The sequence below is a fragment of the Gymnoscopelus braueri genome (assembly GCF_963280865.1).
Source record: "Gymnoscopelus braueri genome assembly, chromosome: 14".
Lineage (NCBI taxonomy): Eukaryota > Metazoa > Chordata > Actinopteri > Myctophiformes > Myctophidae > Gymnoscopelus > Gymnoscopelus braueri.
Genome location: NC_137619.1, coordinates 46,910,593 through 46,934,154, shown reverse-complemented (window position 1 = coordinate 46,934,154; position 23,562 = coordinate 46,910,593). Strand labels below are relative to the sequence as shown.

The following is a 23,562-nucleotide window of genomic DNA, read 5'->3' as shown; positions in this document are numbered from 1 at the left end:
CTGAGCCTGGCGTACCTACTTTAGGCATGCCATTATAGGTAAACATTTCCCCCCCAATCTACAAGCTCATAATGTGTCACGATGCAAGACGTGAGTGTGTAGCAGATATACACGCGCTATGAGCTTGTAGATCTGCTATTTTTTTTTTATCTTGAAAGTGTGTGCATATCTTTGAATATATATTTTTTTAAGTGAACATTTTTAACTCAAATCTTTGCTTCTAGGGGGTCCCTGGCACAAAACATTTTCAGATGGGGGTCCGCTGCCAAATGTATATCAATTTAGGGGTCCTTGGCATGAAAAAGGTTGAAAACCACTGGTGTAGATCAACTCACCAATTACAGTTGCAAGTCAGGTCCGTTTTACTAAGAATATACTGGTTTAATGCAGAATAGACTGGTTTAATCCATAAGGGGGCACTAGTGCCTTGAAAATGCCAAACAGATGCTTTCTTACAATTCCACTCAGACTCTAGCAGTCATTCAGTAAAGGGTTGTAAAAACGCCAATGTTTGCGTCACTTAACATAAATGCCACCATTTTCAAATTGATTCTCTCTCGCATAAGATAAGATACACTTTTATTGGTCCCCGAGGGGAAATTCAGATGGACAACGCAATGGCATGCATGCAGTCTGTTACTTGTTTTTTTCCCCCCTTTCCAGAAGCTTATAAAGATTTGTGTTAGAATGACCTGTGATGTAAGTGTAGCTTATCATAGGACTGCAACAATCTATTATTTTCTTAGATATTATTCTGTCAATTACTTTTTCAATTAATTAAATAATAATAAAAAAATATATATATTTATATTTTGTAAAAAAGATTTACATATCAACAAATGGACTTTAGCATTATTTTATACTTTGTCACATGGCGGTGTCGTGCAAAAATAGCGATCTACAAGCTCACAATGCGTTGCATCGCGTTGTGAGCTTGTAGATCGGCTATTTGAACAAAAATAAAAAATGTTATTGATTAGTTCCATTACTAGTTACTTTGCAATTGTCAATTATTATATCATTAAACATACGTTAACCACTTTAGCCCTATTTTATGCCTAGGCTATTTGAAAATAGCAGATCTACAAGCGTTGTGAGCTTGTAGATATGCTATTTCCAAACATTTTAGTACTTTTACTTTTGGTACTTTTAAGTACATTTTGTTACCAATACTTTTGTACTTTTACTCAAGCAAATTTTGAATTCCGGACTTTTACTTGCAACGGAGTATTTCTATATTGCAGTATTGATAGTTTTACTTAAGTAAAATATCGGAGTACTTTTTCCACCACTGGCTGTGTGCTGTGGGACAGTCTTGTCTTGTCAGCGTAGGAGTGTGTTATTGGTGCTTTCTGTTTGCGCCTACTCAGACCCTGCTGTGTGTGTGTGTGTGTGTGTGGTGGGGGAAAGCCCCTCTGCAGCTTAATTGAAACAAATGAGTGTTTATGATGGCCTGGGTGGTTCACAGTGCACGGCTATCCATCTCCTTTCTGGCCGTCTTCAACTTCAGATGTCACTGAAGGTGGCCCATTACTGTGTACACTGTACTAGTAATCAGTGGTGGAAAAAGTACTCAGATATTATACTTAAATAAAAGTATCAGAGTAGAAGTAAAAGTACTGAAAATTGGAAATGCTCCAGTAAAGTAAAAATAACTCAAAATTGTACTTAAAGGGATACTTCACTTTCACATAAAATAAACATTAAAAATATATATAAAAAAAAAATGAAAGAAGTTATGGCAAAATAAAGGCCCCCTCACACATTAGTAGGACACTCTAATGCGTGAGGGGGCCATGAATTTTCCATAACTTTTTTCATTTATTTTTAATATATTTTTTAAATGTTTCCCCGGCCCTAAAGTGAAGTATCCCTTTAAGTACAGTACTTGAGTACATGTACTTAGTGACTTTACGCCACTGCTAATAATGGCTACCCTGTGAAAAATATTTTAAAATAAGTGTTAAATAGCTCTCTTTTCTGATAGTACTCATTGCTATAGAGTGTTTTTTCAGTAACCGGAGTCTCTCCAGCTCTTTAGTGAACAGAAAATGCATTATCAGGTCAGGATACCAATTTTATCCAATCAGGAGTGAGAACTCGCACAGGATGCAGATTAAACAAGTGAAATTGCAAGTGGTGACGCAAACCTCGCAAAGTGACAAAACAAATATGAGCAAACAAATTTGGAACAGCATAACATTTAAGCTGATAAATGGGTACTCTCTCCTGATTGGCTGAAAAACTGCATCCCCCTGAAAAAACACTCAAGCAATGATTAATATTAGCTCATTCCCTGCCTAGGACGTAAATTTTTTTTTCCAATTACCAAACCTGCCTAGGACGTAAAAAACGTAATTTTGAAAAATATTTTTTTAAAACAAGATCTCACGTTCCTTCATCTCTCACCACGACACATTTCATTGTAGCACACCCGGATACAGAAATACGTCAAATCGAAGATTTTCGTTTCCGTCCGCTTCCTGTTTAGGTCCCGCCCTAAAACGGTCTTTTCTCGGCTTTGCATTTCTCCGCCGTGGAATGCTGTTTAGCAACGCTGTTTTGAAACTGCTACTACTACAAAATGGAATGTCGCCGATTGAAAATTTCTTCTCTGGGCCACTCACACAACTACCCAGTGTGTCTACAAACAGTTGAACACGCGATCATAAGGGATTTAGCGAGGTCTGTGGCGAGGTGGAAAAAGTAAGTGAGTTTTCCGTTTACATGGGAAACGAAACATGGTGTTTTTACCCTGGGCTGGAGGAGAGAGACTCCGCCCCAATCGGAATGTTTGTTGTTTGAGCGGCGTGCACGACTCGCCTGTGTGTTTAGAAACGATTGCACTTGCGATCATAATGAAAAAAAATATATTGTGATTTTTTTTAAGTTATAAAAAACACTAAATCGCTGGCAGTGGGCAAACACAGCCAGAAATAAGTCTGGCAGGGAATGAGTTAATATAGTGCTTTAACCTTTTAACAAAAAAAATCACTACCTAATACTGATCCCCCAATACAGTATACTACTGTTAAAGGTTTCATGACATTCAGTTTTACAACACATTAAAAGTCTTTGTAATGGTCAAAACGTGTATAAAAAGCTTTAACTGAAAATTCCACTCTAGTGAACCAGGTGTTTTTCTCTCACATTTCTAAAGCCTTTTCAACTGCAATGAAAATTTAAATCTTTGCCTGCAGGTGTCGCTGTTGAGGGATTTTGCCTGTCAATCATCACCTCTGCTCCGCCCCCCCCCCCCCCCCCCCAAGGATAGGGGAGGGGAGAGGCGAGGAGGGGAGTGGGCGGGATTAGTGGTCTGTGACTTCACTATCCAAGGGCCAATCTCAGATTACTTTTCAGCCTAATTATTCAGAAAACCCCAGACCACAGAAAATTCACTGAATGTTCAAAGTTCAGTTTTTTTGGGTGTAATTGAGGTCATAAAACCCCCCAAAAAACATTAAAAATAAAACAAGTGAAAATGAATGTCATAGAACCTTTAATGTGCACAAAAACAGCATAATATTTTGTGGAATCTCTTGCTGTTGAATCATTTCCTAATTGTTGTTATTGTGCTTGTGCCGAGTACAGATTTGATTATTTCTCATTACCCCTCTGCTCAAGACATTTGGTAACAAGTAAGACAAACATCCAATTACATTGTGTTGGAGTATTGCGGATGATAACGTCTTTAACCGGATTTGATTACGGCCCAGAAAGTAGATTTGTTGCGCCGGTAAACAGAGTTATGGGCTGTCAGTTGTGTTGTCGGCCATGTGGCCACAGCATGGATCCATAGGCTGGTCCAAACGCACCGAGCGCTGTCCAGCTTTCACCACAATTTAATTTAGCAACAATTTCCTTAAGGCACCCTACTTCTCATTAGTGTCATAATGGCCTCTGTTACTGTAGTCTGGTGCTGCAGGAGACACTTGGTTTGGTCGCGTTTCCTTCATTATAGTGCTTATACCGTGTAGAGTAGATTTAGCGCTAGGGCTGGGAAAAGTAACAGTTTTAGACATAATGAGGTTTCCACCTGGCAGAGATGATATACCGTGCTTAGCTCAAAACACATCACGCTGTATACCATTGTACAATGAAGTAAAATACAGGGTAAAGTGGATAATCAGACTAATCTGTTTGGTTGATTATTTAAAAAAAATCAAATGCTTTATTAACATGATTATTTAACCGTTCAGGTAGGACAGTCAAATTTTATGCTAAAAGCCTACCACAAAAAGGCCCAGGGGCTTGTTTCCATTGTACTCAATTCATCAGTACGATAAAATACAATACAATACAAACATACTACAAAACATATTGGGATAAAGCTCAGTAAAATCATACAGTATATTTACAGAGAAAGGTGGGGGCCAGGATTCTACTATCAAGGTGTTTCAGGAGTTAAAACTATGTTCACTTGATTTTCCATTATTCCGTTAACCAACATAATTAAGTCGGTTATCGTCAGTGGTGGAAAAAGTACTCACATTTTTTACTTAAGTAAAAGTAGAAATGCTCTGTTACTAGTAAAAGTCCGGAATTCAAAATGTTACTTGAGTAAAAGTACAAAAGTATTGGTATCGAAATGTACTTAAAGTACCAAAATCAGAAAGTACTCATGTTCAAGTTTTCAAATGTATACGAATCTTTTTAAAATAGCCGATCTACAAGCTCACTATGCGTTGCATCGCGATGCATTGTGAGCTTGTACATCGGCTATTTTCAAATGGCCGAAATGTATATAGGGTTGAAGTGTTTAATGTATGTTTTGTCATAATAATCAAAATCTACAAAGTAACTAGTAACTAAAGTTTTCAAATCATTGTAGTGGAGTAAAAGTATAATATTTGCCTCTGAGATGTAGTGGAGTAGAAGTAAAAGCACTGAAAATTGGAAATACTCCAGTAGAGTAAAAATACCTCAAAATTGTACATAAGTACAGTACTTGAGTAAATCTACTTAGTTACTTTACACCACTGCTTATCGTTTCTAAATATCAGTATCAAAATATCTTTGGTTAATCACCGGGTATTTAGCACTGTAATTTAGGTTTTTCCTGCAATCCACACACGGGCTACAGCCGCTGCCTTTCTTTCTTTAGCGTTATTTTCCGTCTGCTCTCTCTTAGGGGGTTCGACTGAATGATTGTATGAACCCCAGTCATGTTGTCACGTTGATGAGCCTTTCTTGTTGCCTATTTGTTTTGCTTATTCATTTCCCCATCCTCCTACGGCCCTCTTGTTCTTATCCAAGGCTCAATCCGTCCCGTCTTAACCCATTAAGCCCGGGAAACACATCTGTGTGTCATTTTTTGATTCCGTTTGGCTATTCAAAAATAGCAGATCTACAAGCTCATAGCGCAGCACCGAGTGCCGCGCTACAAATATACAATAATATACAATATACAAATATTCTCTTTAAAAATATACCTTCAAAGATTTTCTCAATTTTTCAAAAATAGCAGATCTACAAGCTCATCTGAAAATGACACACAGGTGCGTTCCCGGTCTTTAATGGGTTAACAATCAGTCATCTCAATTTGTCTACATCAGCGCTGGCTATCTCCCCTCCCCATCAGATGTCCGTGGCAGGCTAAGTGGAGAGGTCTCCTGTGTAATGACGTTAGCATTGATTCACATGCCGGTGGCTGCAATGCATGGCCGCTTCGCGGACTCGTGCCAACGCACGCTTTTTTTTATTAACCCATTAAGACCGGGGAACGCATCTCTGTGTCATTTTAAGATTTCTTTGGGCTTTTCAAAAATAGCAGATATACAAGCTCATAGAGCTTGTAGATCTGGGGTTTTTTGTTGTTGAAAAATCGTGCAAATGTGTGCAAATCTTTGAATATATATGTGTTGCTGTAATATCAGTTGTTCTCAAACTTTCTTCATGTCAAGGACCACCCAGAATGATATGTATTTGGCGGCGGACCCCCATCTCAAAATATTTCGTTCCAGGGACCCCCATGCAGAAGCAAAATATATATATATATATATATTCAAAGATTTGCACACATTTTCACGATTTCTTTTTCAAAAATAGCAGATCTTCAAGCTCATAGTAAATCTTTACAAATGTCTTCTAAATCACAGTTTTCTGAAAAACTTATGTTGCTATATCAGTGGTTTTCAAACTTTCATGTCAAGGACCCCCAAAATTATATGTATTTGGCCGCAGACCCCCATCAAAATATGTCGTTCCAGGGACCCCCCCAGAAGCAAAGATTTGAGTTAAAAATGTTTCAAAAAGAGATACGTGTTCAAAGATTTGCACAAATGTTCAAGATTTTTCAAAAATAGCAGATCTACGAGCTCATAGCGCGGCACTCGGTGCTGCGCTATGAGCTTGTAGATCTGCTATTTTTGAATAGCCAACGGAATCTTAAAATGACGTTCCAGGATTGAATGGGTTAAAAGGGGACCGGCCCCTTGGCTCTCACTATCAGCATTACCGTCTGCCTACGGTAAATGGAAGAGCGGGCACTTGAGAAGTCTGGGCACCTCAATGTTAAAATGGCTTCTTTTTTATGTAAAAATAATAAATGTACGCTTTGGAAAATGGTCTGAAATAAGGTAAAAGTACGCATGGTGTGGACGTCTTGACGTTTAAGGCCTAATATTACAACAATTTCTACAAAACCCTGTGGCTAGCCAGTCATTATGGCATAAACAGTTGAAGGGTCAAATTTAACCCATTTTGGGGCGGGAACCCCTATTTGTAACTATCTACCTTTCAGTACGGGAACCCCTTTTGGGGTTGTTGTTGTTGCTATGTACAGTATATAGCATCATACATTTGTTGTAATTTTTTGATAAATATTTGAAGTTATTCAGAAAACTTTTTTTTTTAGAATGCGTTTTTAGAATCGGCCTCTGGTCTAAATAGATAGTCATACATGTATACTTTACATTATTTCCAGACCAATTTCCAAAGCATACTTTTATTCTTTCCCTTTCCACATTTTTTTTGGGGAAAAAAAGTGTGCCCACTCCTCCTGTATCCCTGTCTGCGGCCCGACCATAGACAAAAAAAAAATGCAACGAGTAAAAGAAAAGAAAACAGTTTGTGTGTGTGTGTGTCCCCCCCCCCCCCCCCCCCCAAAGAAGATGATACTAGACAAGACGACCAAGCCGCTCAGCTAATAACAAGCTAGGAGCTCCCGGATCGTTACCGGCCCTCCCCCTCCTCCCCCCTACTCCCCCTCCTCCTCCCCCTATAATTGAGTGAGTGTCCGTCACTTTGCTTATGGGCTACAGTCAGTAGCGCTCTGTCTTGGCCCAGGCAGAGCAGAGCAGGCTAAAGCAATCTGCTGATTGCTGTTTTGGCAGAACTGTCAAGGTCTGTCCTCTGTTTAACCCATGGAAACCGGGGGGGGGGGGGGGGCGGGGCGCGTCCGTTTCGTTTTTTTTAAGATGTATTTGGCTATTAAAAAAAACTGCAGATCTACAAGCTTGTAGATCTGCTGTTTTTTTTTTTTTTAATGAAAATTTGTGCGAATATTTGAATGTATGTATATTTTAAGGGTAACATTTGTAACTCCAATCTTTGCTTCATGGGGGGTCCCTGGAACAACATATTTTGAGATGGGTTTCCGCGGCCAAATACAGATCATTTTGGGTGGTCCTTGACATGAAAAAAGTTAGAGAACCACTGATATCATAGCAACATAGGTTTTTTTCAGAAAACTGTTAGGATTTAGAAGACATTTGTAGAATCCCCCAGAAGCAAAGATTTGAGTTACAAATGTTTGCTTTGAAAAAAATATATATATTCAAAGATTTGCACACATTTTCACGTATTTTCTAAAATGGCAGATCTACAAGTTCGTCACTCAGTGCCGCGCTACGAGCTTGTAGATCTGCTATTTTTGAATGAACACAGATTCTTTCCCGGTCTAAATGGGTTAAATGATGGATAGATGGGAGGGGGAGGGCGGCCAGGCAGAGAGTGATCTCGTTGGCTCGTGTTTTTCTCTGTCTGAAAAGACACTGGCACAAGAAAAGAAAAAAAACTGGGGGAAAAAGCCCCCTGTTATGTTTAATAACGAAGATCATTACTGAGTTGAAGTGTGTGTGTGTGTGTGTGTGTGTGTGTGTGTGTGTGTGTGTGTGTGTGTGTGTGTGTGTGTGTGTGTGTGTGTGTGTGTGTGTGTGTGTGTGTGTGTGTGTGTGTGTGTGTGTGTGTGTGTGTGTGTGTGTGTGTGTGTGTGTGTGCGCGCGCGTGTGTGTGTGTGAGATGCCTTACTTCATCTCCCAGCGGAGATAATTGGTGACGGTGGAAACAGTCAGAATGGTGTTTTTCCTCCTCGCTGCGCGTTAGTTGGGAGACAGGTGCTGTGTGGAAGAACCCCATTATTAACCACTTTAAAACCTAGCCTTACCTACTTTTGGGCATTTTTCGTATCTTTCGAAAAATGTCAAAAACAATACCGCGGGACTTTCTCAAAAAACATCACAGCGAATTGTCCTCACGGAATAGTGGAGAGAGAGTACATATACTCAAGTACATTTACTCTAGTACTGTAAGTACAATTTTGAGGTACGTTTACTTTACTGGAGTATTTCCAATTGCCTATACTTTCACTTCTACTCCACTATATCTCAGAGGCAAATATTGTACTTTTACTCCACCACAATTATTTGAAAACTTTAGTTACTTTGCATATATAATTGATTACATTATAAAACATACATTAACCACTTTAGCCCTGTTTTATACCTAGGCGATGCGACGCGTTGTGAGCTTGTAGATCGGCTATTTTCAAACCTTTTAGTACTTTTACTTTTGGTACTTTTAAGTACATTTTGATACCAATACTAATATTAATTTTGTACTTTCACTCAAGTCAATTTTGAATTCCGGACTTTTTACTTGTAACAGAGTACTTCTACATTGCAGTATTGATACTTTTACCTAAGTAAAACGTTTGAGTACTTTTCCCGCCACTGAGCAGGAGTGAGGAACGTAAAGGCTGGGAGAAACGGTAGTCGATAGACGGGGGAGATCGCCTTCAATAAATTACCTTTTTATTCCCTCCTTTTTTTGGTTTGTATGTTTCTTGTTAAAGTGCTTTTAGTGACTGGGCTGACTGGGCTCCCCCTCTGTCATTTTCTTTGTTTTATCCCTTGTTTTTGTTTGATGTTTTTCTTTTCCCCTCCTTCCCTGAGCTGGGTGGAGGGTTAGTGGGCGGGAGGGATGAATGGCAGACTGATTAAACTCCAGCTTAGGATGCTTTTAATGGAAGGAGAGCGCCAGTATGGGGCTACCGTCTCATACCATGGTTTCCCTCTCTCTCTCTCTCTCTCTCTCTGTGTGTAACTCTGTGTACTATCTGTGTACTATCACTATGGGTCCATTTGAATCAATTTGTACACACTCAGAGCATTCTGCATTCCAACTCTACTGCTGCAGTTTTGTTTTTAATATATACTGTGCCGTCCAAAAGGAGAAAAGAAAAGGATAAAAAATCTTCTTTTAAATTTCAAAGATGTTTTTTTCTCTCTCTCTCTCTCTCTCTCTCTCTCTCTCTCTCTCCACTCTTTCTTTCCCTCGCCCTTGCTTTTGTTAATGTTCCACAACCGAAGCACAGAGCCTAAGGCGGGTGCCATTGTACGGAGAGAGAGTGGATGGACTTGAAATGGAAGAGACATCATGTCATATGGCACGTGACTATCAACTTCAGTCACGTGCCATATTATAAACTGAGAGTGCATCCCATGTAAACGTTAATGTCCCCCCCCAAAAAACATTATGTGAAAGAAGTATTTCTTCTTAACTCTCCTGCTCTACCCTACCTCTATCCTCATTCTTCTCACGCAAAAACATATTTCACCCGTTTATTTACACTTGTGATGTGACAATAAAGATGATAATGAAAAATACATAAATAAATGGCATGTGACAGTCTTAACCATTTAAAGCCTGTATGGTTGAGCGGAGTCACTCAGGGCTCTATGCTAGTGTCTTTTCCGTTTTCTGTTATTGTGGAGGAGGCTTTTGCTGAAAATAGCAGCTCGACAAGCTCACAAAGCGTCGCAGCGCGACACGTTGTGAGCTTGTCGAGCTGCTATTTTCAGCAAAAGCCTCCTCCACAATAACAGAAAACGGAATGGTTAAGATCTGCTATTTTCCTGCGAAAGCTTTCCCCACAAAACGGATGCTGCCAGGTTTTAAGTGGGTAAAGGGCATTGGTCGTCTAAAATCTGTAACAGTAGCCCATGTTAAACACATCAAAAATCCATCGTTTTAAAAGTACTGTGACGTCAGCCTCTCGATGCAATTGGGGTGTCAGATTTTCAAATATCCTCGATACATGTATTTGTGTTTTGCTTCCTTCTCCAGATTATTCGAGGGCTCTTCACCAAAGAAGATCGAGAAACTGAAAACTCTGTTCTGCTACTTTAGGAGAGTTGCACAAAACAGTAAGCATATTGTATTCCTTTAAAATGGCACCTCACCCATTTTCAACCTTAACTCATTCACTGACAGAACTTTTTTATTTTTGCGTTTGACAAACTGCCAGAGATATTTCATAGAAAAAGAAAGTACTCAGGAGCCAAGATACAAAATGTTTAAGTTTTAAGTTAACAAGGAAGTGGATTGGAGTCTAGATCTTCAACAAATCATATCTCCTTGGTCTTTAGGTTAAAAAATTAAATAAATAAATAAGAAAAAAAAAAATATATATATATATATATTTTTTTTTTAATTAAAAGTCGTTTTAGTCGTTCTTGGCAGTGGGGGCTTAAAGGACAAAAGTCGTTCTAGGCAGGGAATGAGTTAATAGGCTCCTATGCACGGCAGCCATATTGGAAAGAAATTGGGCCTCTTCCTTGCTTTCTTCACAGGTTTTACCAATGATACTAATGAAGGCTCTGTTCCATTTCATGTAGCACAGTGGTTCTCAAACCTTTTCAAGGACCCCCCATAACTCTGAGAGTGTACAAATGGAACCGTAAGGGTCCATTTGGTTCCATTTGTACACTCTCAGAGTTACACACCTTTCTAAGGGGACATTTAGAACCCCCCCATGCACAATATCAGCACCTTGACTCTGTTTGACCAGAATGGAACAGAGCCTTCACTAGTATCATTGGTAACACCTGTGAAGGAAGTAAAGAAGGGGCCCAATTTCTTTCCAAAATGGCTGCTGTGCATAGAGCCTATTGGTCCTCACTAATTTCCGTCGACTCACTCTGCGTCTCATTGGTACGCTATATGGACCAATGACATCGTCGATGGGGATTCCAAGCCTTTCTCTTCCTGGAAAGTTATAGTTGAAATAGAAACCATGGTCCTTGCATGAATAAAAAGTAAAACAAAAAGTTTTCTATCTTGTTTGAAATGACCAAACCCGCCCGCCCGCCGATGACGTCACTGGTAGGCAGTTTTTTTTCTCTGAGACACAGAGTGAGTCCTCAGAAATGGTGCCATCTTCTGATGTGCATTAGTGAGGATCAATGATAAGGTTGAAAATGGGTGACGTGATTCTGTTAAGTCATTGGTCCTCAAAGTGGGGTCCTTAATTTGTTAATAAAGCTTCACAATAATTTTAACCCCTTTATCCATAATTTATACTTTTGGCTATAAAAAAATTGCAGATATACAAGTTGTAGTTGCAACGAGTTTGTAGATCTGCTATTTTAGAGAAAATGTGTGCAAATCTTTGAATATAATATTTTTTAAAGCGAACATTTGTAACTCAAATCTTTGCTTCTTGGGGGGGCCCCTGGAACAAAAATATTTTGAGATGGGGGGTCCGCGGCCAAATACATATCATTTTGGTGGGTCCTTCACATGGAAAAGTTTGAGAACCACTGTTAATAAGTCATATTGTGTGAAGTGCCGTACAGGGTTGTCCGTTTGGAGGAAGCACAACGTTTTAAACACAACGCACAAAATCTTAACTTTTCATCCACTCAATGTGATCCAGTCCAACTTGTGATGTAGATTTTTTTAAATGTTCAAAACCGTTTCAATAGTAGCTACTACTGCTATTTTGGCTGTTCCTCACACGAGAAGTTCATAGGACTTAGGTGGTTAACGTGTGTGTGTGTGTGTGTGTGTGTGTGTGTGTGTGTGTGTGTGTGTGTGTGTGTGTGTGTGTGTGTGTGCGTTTGCACGTGCGGTTATTAGTCATTGACGGTGACATGTTCTCCTTCTTTCTCACAGGGCCCAAGGGTCTCGTTACCTTCACCAGACAGTGTCTGAGTAATCCACCCAACTGGGAAAGGTACGTTATGAACCCTCTTATGACGCTGTATCACTTTGGACTTTGGTGTTTCATCATTTACACACGCAGACTGTGTATATTTGGTGGTACAACTGAATAACAAAAAAGAGCATTAAATAATAATTCTGCACAGATATCTCTAGAGCATATTATTGTAACGCCAGTCTGCCGGCGTTTTTTGCTCTTCCATGGCTAGTGCGGTTTCCCTCAGGGAGCGGCAGGGACTGAAAGTAGTCTTTTAAGACCCTCTAGTCATTCTGCTCCTTAACCCATTCAAACCGGGAACGCGTCTGTGTAACCACTTTAACCATTATTTTATACTTTGGCTATTCAAAAATAGCAGATCTACAAGCTCATAGTGCGACACCGAGTGCCGCACTATGAGCTTCTAGATCTGCTTTTTTTTTTTTTATCATGAAAATTTGTGCAAATCTTAGAATGTATATACATTTTTAATGTTTTAAAGTTTTAACTCAAATCTTTGCTTCTGGGTGTCCCTGGAACAACATTGTTTAATTTGACATGAAAAAAGTTTGAGAACCACTGATATTATAGCAACGTAATAAAATAATATATAAAAAAGTTAGTATTTAGAAGACATTTGTAGAATCCCCCAGAAGTAAAGGATTTGAGTTAAAAATGTTTTCACGATTAAAAGAAAAATAGCAGATATACAAGCTCATAGCTAAGAGCTTGTATATCTGCTATTTTTGAATAGCCAAAGAAATCTAAAAATGACACAGATGCGTTCCCGGTCTTAATGGCTTAACTTCAAAACAAGAATGTACTCTCTACCTACTTAGGTTTTTTTTCCTCTGCGGGGTAGGGGGGGGTTAATATTCCCAGACTTTGCCCAAGGGCACCCCGGTTACCAGCCATATATACCGACTAGGGACATTCCACCATCAGGTTATGCAATGCTGAGCTCAAAGACTGAAACCTAGTCCTGTCTGTGTCACAGTAAACGCAAAGGAAAATAAAAAGGAGATCGAGGCTATAGTGTCACAGTGAAACCATGTGCAGTGCTCTTAAACTGTGGACGGAACGGTGACATAAGGACGCTGCCTTTCTGTCATTTCAGCCCTCCTTTGAGACACATATTATCATCAGCAGTAGTGAGGACCAATTACACGAAGATAGGTTGAAAAGTCATCATTCAAAGTACCAAAAGTAAAAGCACTCATCAAGCAGAATGTCGCATTTGTCGCAAGTTGTTTCAAAGGTTTTCAAAATGTGTCCAAATCTTCCTAAAGTACTGTAGCAGATCTTGTGTGCTTGTTCGTAGATCTGCTATTTGAATAGAAGAAGTGTAAAATAGGGCTTAATTGGTTAATGTATATATATATTTTTTACAATAATCTAAACCTATGGTAACTAGGTAAAAAAATTACAATATTTGCCTCTGAGATGTAGTGGAGTAGAAGTATAAATTTATGAAAATTGGACATCAATTGGACTCAAGTAAAGATAAGTAAAGTAAGTGCTGTACTTAACACCGATGCCTCCCATCATACTGTGTGCCAATCCTTAGTGAGGGAACGATTAACATCTTCCCACGTTGTTCCACGTTTAGTTCCCAGACCTTGCTGAAGAGGCTTCATATCACCTGTGAGGGGACGATCGAGGATGATGGATACGGGATGCTGCAGGTAGGACCTTTTCATCTCTTGATGGATCGATTGAGTTTAGCTCTGACACTGCACTTGTCTGTCTGAAGGGTGAACCTAAACCAAAGAGCCAGCCAGTCCCCCTGCGCTTTTTTTATACAATACAGCAGATATACAAGCTCATAGATGTTCCTGCTTTTCTGAGATTAAAAAAAGAGGGGGTTTGGATTCATACAGCCGTGTTGGTGCATGGATCCACTTGTTTTACAGAATTTAAAATGACACAAAACAATGCCAATACATGAAGTCCTGAAGCCTAGTACTTTGTGCTTATGACTAAACGCTAACGTGTTCCTTTTCTCTTTTCATACGAAGACAATTTTTTCCCCATGCCTCGACAGTCTCTGACCGAACCCGGTGCACAGATCAATAGATACTGGGAAGTGGACTCACTCTTTTATTTTTTCATGTTCATAGATGCCTAAGAAACATTCTTCTTTTTGTTTTTGTTTTTTGCCGATGTCAATTTTTTTTTTGATGTGATATCGCTGCTCCCCTTGTTTTTTTTTGGGTTTTTGGAGCGTGGATAGGAGTGTCAAACAGACTGTCAGGAGGGGTGAGGGGTTTGTGCTTACTGGCCCACAGCAGCCGTGTGCATCCAAGGCCCATGAAGATCAGTGTTGCCATGTCTGCTTATTATAAGCGACTTTGGGCTTGTTTTTCTGTAAAGTTGCTAGTGATTCTCAAACATTTTCATGTCAAGGACCGCCTAAATTAATATACCTGTATATATATTTGTCCGCGTACCGACATCTGAACATTTTTGTGCCAGGAACCCCCGTACAAGATTTGTGTAGTTAAAATGTTTTAAAAATATTCAAGATATTTATCTATTTTTTTTTTAAATAGCAGATCTACAAGCTCACAATGCGACACGTTGTGAGCTTGTAGATCTGCTATTTTCAAACAGCCAGTGTAATACAGTAGGCAGTGCTCATGTGGCGTGGTTGCTAGTTTCTCTCTGAGATTCTGGCAACACCGATGAAGACGCAGACACAGGATGGGGGGGGGGGGGGGGCGGGACGGGGGGGGGGCTCTTCGGAAACCCACTCATCTGCAGCATCTGCCGTGTCTATTAGCCAAATCGCTCATCTCGTCACTTCCTTTAAAAGTCCTTCACCCCCTATAACCTCGACCCCCACCCCCCTCCAATCAGACCCCCCCCCCCCCACCCTGACAGAATGACAGAAAGTCCCGTCTCCTAAACGGTGCCGTCAAACTGCCAGCAGTGCCGGTGCTCTCCCACCGCGACGGATTGCCCCCGGGAGACACCCCCCCCCCCCTTTCCCTCACCTCCGGTGTCCTGACCACCCGAGACCCCCCCCCACCCCCTTCTGAGCTTATCTACCCCCCCCTTGTGTGTGAGACACATCAGCTGTCAGCCCCCGAAAGGGAAAACAAACAAACACTCTTGAGGGGAGGGAGTGATGCACCCACCACACAGATAGAGGCCAGAAGTGTACAAAAAAATACAAAAAACTATATTACACACAAGCTCACTAGTCGGAGAGGTTCAGACGAGCAACAGATGAGAGCGTGTGTTTGACCTCTGAGAGCTGAGGGGAAGACGACGCTGACAAGCCTGACAGACACACGGTGGTCCGACCGGCCTTTTATAACCCATTAAGAACGGGGAACTCGTCTTGTGTGATTTTTAAGATTTCTTTGGGCTATTCGAAAATAGATCTACACGCTCGTAGATCTGCTATTTTTTTTGAAAGAATCGTGAAAATGTGTGCAAACCTTTTGAAGCGATATTTTTTAAAGCAAACTTTTGTAAAAAATGTTTTGTTTCAGGGACCTCAAATGTTCACGATTTTTCAAAAAAATTTTTATCTACAAGCTCGTAGAGTGCCGCGCTACCAGCTTGTAGATCTGCTACTTTTGAATAGCCCAAAGTATAAATAATGGTTTCAGCTAAAAAAAAAAAAAGACACGATATGCGTTCCGGGATTGAATGGGTTAAATGGTGTATTTATATACTGTAGGTGCATTACATTCAACCATTCTCACACACACACACACACACACACACACTCACTCACTCACTCACACACACACACACACACACACACACACACACACACACACACACACACACACACACACACACACACACACACACACACACACACACACACACACACACCCCAACGGCAGAGGAAACCATGCAATGCACCAACTTGCTCACCGGGAGCGGTTAGCGGTTCAGTGTCTTGCTCAAGGACACTTCGACAGTAACACAGGCCCGGGATCGAACCGGTAACCTTCCGATTCTCAAGCGGACGCTCTTATTAGATGATAGGCGGTCTATAGCCGAGATTCTGAACATTTTTTATTTCTTTTTTTTTTAATTAAAATTTTTATCCCGCGATTTTTGTAACCCATTTTTTTCACCCGGTGCCAATTTCCTAAGTGATCCTGGGCACTACACCAGCCCTACACCAGTATTACACCTGTCACCCCACAGTAGGGAGGCCAGGGCCGAGCTCATGCTTCCTTCAGGCATGAGAGCCAACTGACCTTCTTGTCACCTGACAGGGGGGAGTTTCCCTGGTTGGACGTAGCGCGTGGAAGGAACACGTTATTCCAACCAGTTCCCTTCCCCTCCATCAGGCGCCCCGGCTGTCATGGGGGAGGCGGTATAGTGACCAGGATTACTACATGTTTTTGTGAGGGTATTAACTACCCTAGGAGACACGGGGAGAACATGCAAACTCCACACAGAGTAGGCCCTTTCGCCAACCCCACCTAGGGTATGGGCGCTGATGACGCGGAGGAGAAGACACGCCCCCAGTGCCCACAGCGTCCCCGGCGGGAATCGAACCCAGGACCTTCTAGCTGTGAGGCGACAGCGCTACCGACTGCGCCACCGTGCCCCAACATTTTTCATTTCAATGTTTGATATACATCTTCTCCTGGATCAGGGAGAAGACCCCCCCCCCCCCCTCGCAGCCCACCCATCCGACCACTTAACTTAAGTGTTCAGAATGGGTGGGCCGCGTGCGTTTTCAGAGCATGTTTTATTTGAGTCATCAATCAATCGCTTTGTTCTGGCTTGGATCAATATACTGTTACGTTCCTATTTATCACAATGAAAACTCATTTGTCACGGTATAGGTTCTCTTGTTTAGTTTCGTTTAGTTTTTACGTCATTCTTTTTATATTAATGTTGTATTATCACAAAAATTTTGTTGTTTGTGTTGTGATTTGCCAGTTATTTGGGGGGGGGGCATTTTCATCTCCGGGACCCCTCATCTACACTGTAAGATCCACAGTGTTTTTTGTTTAATTTTTTTTATCTTTTATTCTGAGAGAGTACAACATTAGGGCCATCAAGGAATATTCCATATTTGAATATATATTTGGATATAAAAAAACAAAAACAAATCCAAAGCCAGTAGCCAGATCTACAAGCTCATAGCGCGGCACCTGAGTGCCGCGCTATGAGCTTGTAGATCTGGCTACTTCTGGCGAAGCCCTGGGCACCTGTACCCTTACAGAGCAGCTGGTCTGGTCATATCACAGAGACCAGTCTGCTTTTACTCTTTTTTTTCTCCCCTCTAGTTATTACAGTTGTGTTCTTATCTTGTTTTTATGCAAAGGTTTTTTATTCTATAGCACTTTGGACTTAAAATGTGAAGTGCATTACAAATCAAATGTATTTTTATTATTATTACTATTATTGTAGTTGGGTTTTTATTCACTGCAGGTGCTCAATTGTAATGACGCTGCACGAACGCATGTATGCGTCAGTCTATCTCTACTCCCTAAACCTAACTTCTAAATGTCTGATCCTAAACCTAAACCCCAACCTCAAATTCTACTATATACTCGTAGGGACAACACACACACGCACACGCACACACACACACGTGACCCACTGTCCAAGAAATACATGATACATACACATAGATAGACAGAATATATATTTAGTTATTCATGGGTGAATATCTGACGAGGAGTGGAGCCCACCACCTCGCGGGGTCAATCCGTCGTCGGGGTGGGGGCGCTGGCTTGGCAGTTTGACGGCAGCGTTTAGGAGCAAGATGTGTGTATTGGTCCGTATTGGCGTCTCACTTTTCCTGAAGTCATTCTATTGTCTAGCCTGCTGCTGTCTCGTTAGCAGCCGTAGCACTTACTCCATTGATATGCAACAGGGCCACCATGTTAATGTGCTCTGTGTGTCACTGACTCCACCAGTTGGGTTTCACATTCAGGCCACCAAGCCTGAGTGCAGTGGTGGAAAAAGTGCTCACATTTGTTTCTTAAGTAAAAGTATCAATACTGCAATGCAGAAATACTCTGTTACAAGCAAAAGTCCAGAATTCAAAATTTACTTGAGAAAAAGTACAAAAGGATTGGTTTCAAAATGTACTTAAAGTACCAAAAGTAGAAAGCACTCATTATGCAGAATGTCCCATTTCACAAGTTTTCAAATGTATAAAAGGTAGACTAATCTTTTGAAAATAGGAGATCTACAAACTCACAATGCGTCGCATCGCAAAGGATTGTGAGCTTGTAGATCGACTATTTTCAAATGGCCGAAATGTATATAGGGCTGAAGTGGTTAATGTATGTTTTGTAATAATAATCAAAATCTACAAAGTAACTAGTAACCAAATAATTGTAGTGGAGTAAGTAAGTAAAAGTATTTGAAATTGGAAATACTCAAGTAAAGTACAAATACCTCAAAATTGTACTCAAGTACAGTACTTGAGTAATGTACTTAGTTACTTTCCACCACTGCGTAAATGTTCTTTTTTTTTACATTTTAAGATTTATTTGGGCTATTCAAAAATAGCAGATATAGGGAGCCAGGGACCTCCAGAAGCAAAGATTTGAGTTACAAATGTTCGCTTAAAAATGTATATTTCAAAGATTTGCACAAAATGTTCAAGATTTGAAATATCAGATCTACAAGCTCATAGCGTGGCTCTCAGACATGTGCATTGCTCTGTATTGGCGTCTCACTTCCTGAAGTCATTCTATTGTCTGCTGTCTCGTTAGCAGCAGTAGCACTTACTCCATTGATATGCAACAGGGCCACATATGTTAACCCTTTAAGACCGGGAACGCATCTGTGTCATTTTAACATTTCTTTGGCTATTCAAAAAATAGCAGATCTACAAGCTCATAGCGCGGCACCGAGTTCATCTACTGCGCTATGAGCTTGTAGATGAACATTTGTGCAAATCTTTGAATATAATATAATTAAAGCAAACATTTTTAACTCGGTTAACTACGTACTGGGTGTCTCTGGAACAAAATATTTTGAGATGGAGGACCACGGCCAAATACATATCATTTTGGGTGGTCCTTGACATGAAAAAGTTTGAGCACAACTGATATTATAGCAACATAAGTTTTTTCAAAAAACAGTTAGGATTTAGAAGACATTTGTAGAATCCCCAGAAGCAAAGCTTTAAAAAATATATATATATTCAAAGATTTGCACAGATTTTCATGTGTGTTTCAAAATAGCAGATAAATAAGCTGATAGCGCGGCACCAGCCAAAGAAATGTAAAATGACAGAGATGCTGTTTGTTCGTAAATGTTTTTTGTGTTTTTTTTAACCCATTAAGACCGTGGAAGCATCTGTGTCATTTTAAGATTTCTTTGGCTATTCAAAAATAGCAGATATACAAGCTCATAGCACGGCACCGAGTGCCACGCTATGAGCTTGTAGCTATTTTTATTATTATAGCGAAACATTAAAGCGAACATTTTTTATTCAAATCTTTGCTTCTGGGGATTCTACAAATGTCTTGAGAAAAAATACGTGTTGCTACTGTATAATATCAGTGGTTCTCAAACTTTTTTCATGTCAAGGACCACCCAAAATGATATGTATTTGTCCACGGACCCCCCCCATAATTTTTTTCCAGGGACCCCCAGAAGCAAAGATTTGAGTTAAAAATGTATATACATATTCAAAGATTTGAAAAGATTTTTTTAGCGCTATGAGCTTGTATATCTGCTATTTTTGAACAGCCAAAGAAGTCTTAAACTTCCCGGTCTTAATGGGTTAAGTGGGGGAACGCACACACTTTCTCGTGCAGGCACAGGGCAGTTGGCCTTCAGTGAAACTGCTTAAAACACTGTGGGGGCGCTCTAGCTCCACTATACACCCTTGTGCACCGAGATCCATTACTGACAAAAAAGAAAGCAGATTAGATTTAATATTATCATCATCATCCATTGACCGCAGTCCAGATAACAGACGATCGGGAACGTCACTTTGGTTTATCTCCCATTGCTTTAGCCCGATCTTCCACTGTCTTGGAGTCCATGTGTCTCTGGCAGTAACATCTACCATCTAGATATGCAAATGACCTTCTTCTTCCTCTAGTTGGACATGGAAGACTCCAGAAGAGTAATGGCCTGATTTATGCTTCGTTGTACGATGGGGTTTGGCGTGGCGAACTTAGCAGATCTACAAGCCAACAACGCATTGCAGATGCGACGCATTGTGGGCTTGTAGATCGGCTATGTTCAGCGCACAACACTGTCGTGCGACAAAGTAGAAACCGGGTTAGGTCACATAGTCAGATATGATCTTGGTGTTATCCCATACCCATATAGAAGTGGTTCCCAAACTGGGGGTCGGGACTGGAGGTCTCCAAATTATTTTGGGGGATCCCCAGATAATTAGCTTCAACATTGTTTTCTCACTCAACAGTAAAAAAAACAGAAAAACATACCGTTTAAGTGTACACAGGGTATATGCACATTTCTTAATTTTCAATTTAATGACTTTTAAGACCTTTTTAATACCAAATAGGCCAGATTGTCAAATATTACATAAGAAAGACATTGTGAAAATAGCCGATCTACAAACTCACAACGCCTCAAAGTAAATGTAATGCCTCAACTCCTTACAATTCCAAGTGCTTGTCAGGGTGGGGGGTCCCCTGTTCAAATAAGATTATTTTGGGGGGTCGCGGGCTGAAAAGTTTGGGAACCCTTATATAGCAGTGTCTGTCCTGTGATATTTTCTGTAGTTTTATTTTATTACAATCAATTTTCTTTTAAATAATCGATTAAAACTAATAGTCCAATTAACTGACCAATAAACTCTCTGTTGTAGTCTATTCAGATATTAAGACCGATGAAGACACATGTTCTCTGTGTGTTTTTTGTTGTTGTTGCATACAGTGAAATTTCAGTGTTGTTTTGCTACAACAACAACACGCTGATTTGATTCTGTGCAGACAGGAAGCTTTGTGATCCTTTAGACATTCATCTGTGTTAAACGGCCACCGTGGGTGGCAGCTAATTAGGGCTCGTTAATAGAGTCGTTCGTTTAAATCAGGGGGAGGTTACAGTCGCTTCCAAACCCGCTGCAACATTCTCCTCTGTTCAACGGGCTCTATGCACAGCAGCCATGTTGGAAAGAAATTGGGCCTCTTCCTCGCTTCCTTCACAGGTGTTACCAATGATACTAATTAAGGCTCTGTTCCATTTCGTGTAGCACAGTGGTTCTCAAACTTAAAATTTCAAGGAGCCCCGATAACTCAGAGTGTACAAATGGAAACAAATGGTCCATTTGGTTCCATTTATACACTCTCAGAGTTACACCCGAGTAAGGGGGCCATTTGGAACCTCCCCAAGGAACCACGAGGGTCCCTGGACCACACTTTGAGACCCACTGGTGTAGCAGAGTGGTTCCTGTGAGCCAACGTGCACAATATCAGCATCCTGTTTGACCAGAATGGAACAAAGCCTTCATTAATATCATTGGAAGTAAGGAAGAGGCCCAATTTCTTTCCAATATGGCTGCTGTGGACAGAGTCTATTGAACAGGGCAAAGGGCAGAAGTGTGTGTTAACCATTTTAACCACTTAACCCTATACACCAGCGGTTCTCAACCTGTGGGCCAGGTTTAGGGTTGAAAATGAGCCCCCAAATAACTGGCAAAAACACTGAGATTTGAATGATAATATAATATTAATATAAAAAAAATCTTCCTGGTATACTTTCTTTAAAACCTTGAAAACTTGAGTTTTCATTGTGATAAATAGGAACTCAAAGTATATTGATCCAAGCCAGAACACAATCGATTGATTGATCATGAAAATAAACACGCTCTGAAAGCGCACGTGGCCCAGGCTGCCGTGTTAAGTGGTCCGATGGGTGGGCTGCGAGCACTTTGGAGATTTTCAAGTGGGCCCTGAAGCACTGGTAATACACACTGACTACGGGGGGCCCTGGTCTCGCGTCCCACTGAACTGTCACAGAGAGGTTTTTGGATCGTTGGAGAGAGCTGTCAACAGGAAGAAATTAACAATGAACACAGAACTGTAGAGAAAGTCTTCTTTCTCTCTCGTTATTTTCTGTTTGTTTGGTTGGTTGGTTGGTTCTGCGAGCCGACTGGCTGGCAGTTGTTGATCTGGGCCTAACAGAAAGTCTGAAAAGTAATTTAATGAAATGTCACGTGTGTGTGTGTGTGTGTGTGTGTGTGTGTGTGTGTGTGTGTGTGTGTGTGTGTGTGTGTGTGTGTGTGTGTGTGTGTGTGTGTGTGTGTGTGTGTGTGTGTGTGTGTGTGTGTGGAGTTATGCCTGATTTATTATATACTGAGTTACATGCCAGTGTTGCACACCGGAAAATAACCGCTCTAAAATAGCTTTTAGATCTGCAATTTTTTCTGCAATTCTTCAGCAATTTTCAACGCTGTCCTAAGATTTTGATGTCCTCACTAGTATAGTAATACAAACCTGTGTGTGTGTGTGTGTGTCCTCCAGGTGGACTTTGCTAACAGGCTGGTAGGTGGAGGAGTAACAGGACTTGGTTTGGTCCAGGAGGAGATCCGCTTCCTCATCAACCCCGAACTCATCATCTCTCGCCTCTTCACAGAAGCCTTGGAGTTCAACGAATGCCTCATTATCACAGGTAACACACACGAACACACGCACGCACACACACACACACACACACACACCCCCCCCCACCCCCCCCCCACACACACACACACACACACACGCACACACAGTACTCTCTCCTGACAGACTTGTTGGCTCTTTGTACCTCCGATGTACTTCCGTTTCGCCTTTGCTGTCGCATATTTAACTCCTGCTGGAAACAAAATTTGTCAAAGGCTATCTAGACCAGTGTTTCCCAAACAGTGGTTCGGGACACATTTGTGGGCCGCGGGCCCATTTTTATTGTATCACGAGTGTGACAATTTTTTGTTTGTTTACTAAAATGATTTGTCACTGGTATGCAGGGTTCTGAACTGTCCAAAGCTCTCCTCTGAGACCACAGTCTTGAGTAGGCAAAATTGTACCATATTATAATGAGCATTAGTGAGGACCAATTACAGTATAATGAAGGTAGGTTGAAAATGGGTGAAGTGGTCCTTTAACTTCAGTTTCCCCTCTTTTTCTCCCAAAAATCGGCTTGGGAGAAAAATCGGCTGTTTTTTTGCTACTCTTGTGTGACACAGTAGTATGACAAAGTAGGGCTTAGTTTCCGGTAAAAAAACACAAACTTGAAAAGTAGAAATGATGGAAAAGCAGGGTTTCTGACCCGACAGCATCGATATCCTCTTCTCTGCTGCTTTCTGGTACGTTCCTCAACGTGTGCTTCTGGACTAGAGCTGTCAACTTTCCTCAGAAATGATATTCGAATATTGGTCTTAAAAATTGGCAGATATT

The 23,562-nt window shown here is 40.8% G+C and overlaps 1 protein-coding gene across 2 annotated transcripts in view; it reads left to right on the top strand.

The window, feature by feature from the left end:
• The window catches only part of LOC308100923 (poly(ADP-ribose) glycohydrolase-like), an 88,354-nt gene that overhangs the window by 29,549 nt on the left and 35,243 nt on the right, over positions 1-23,562 (top strand). For both annotated transcript variants that reach the window (XM_080450123.1, XM_080450122.1), the window contains 4 exons: positions 10,348-10,427; positions 12,178-12,238; positions 13,812-13,887; positions 22,651-22,798. In XM_080450123.1, coding sequence (XP_080306249.1) covers positions 10,348-10,427; positions 12,178-12,238; positions 13,812-13,887; positions 22,651-22,798 — 365 coding nt within the window. The remainder of the gene's footprint in view (positions 1-10,347; positions 10,428-12,177; positions 12,239-13,811; positions 13,888-22,650; positions 22,799-23,562) is intronic.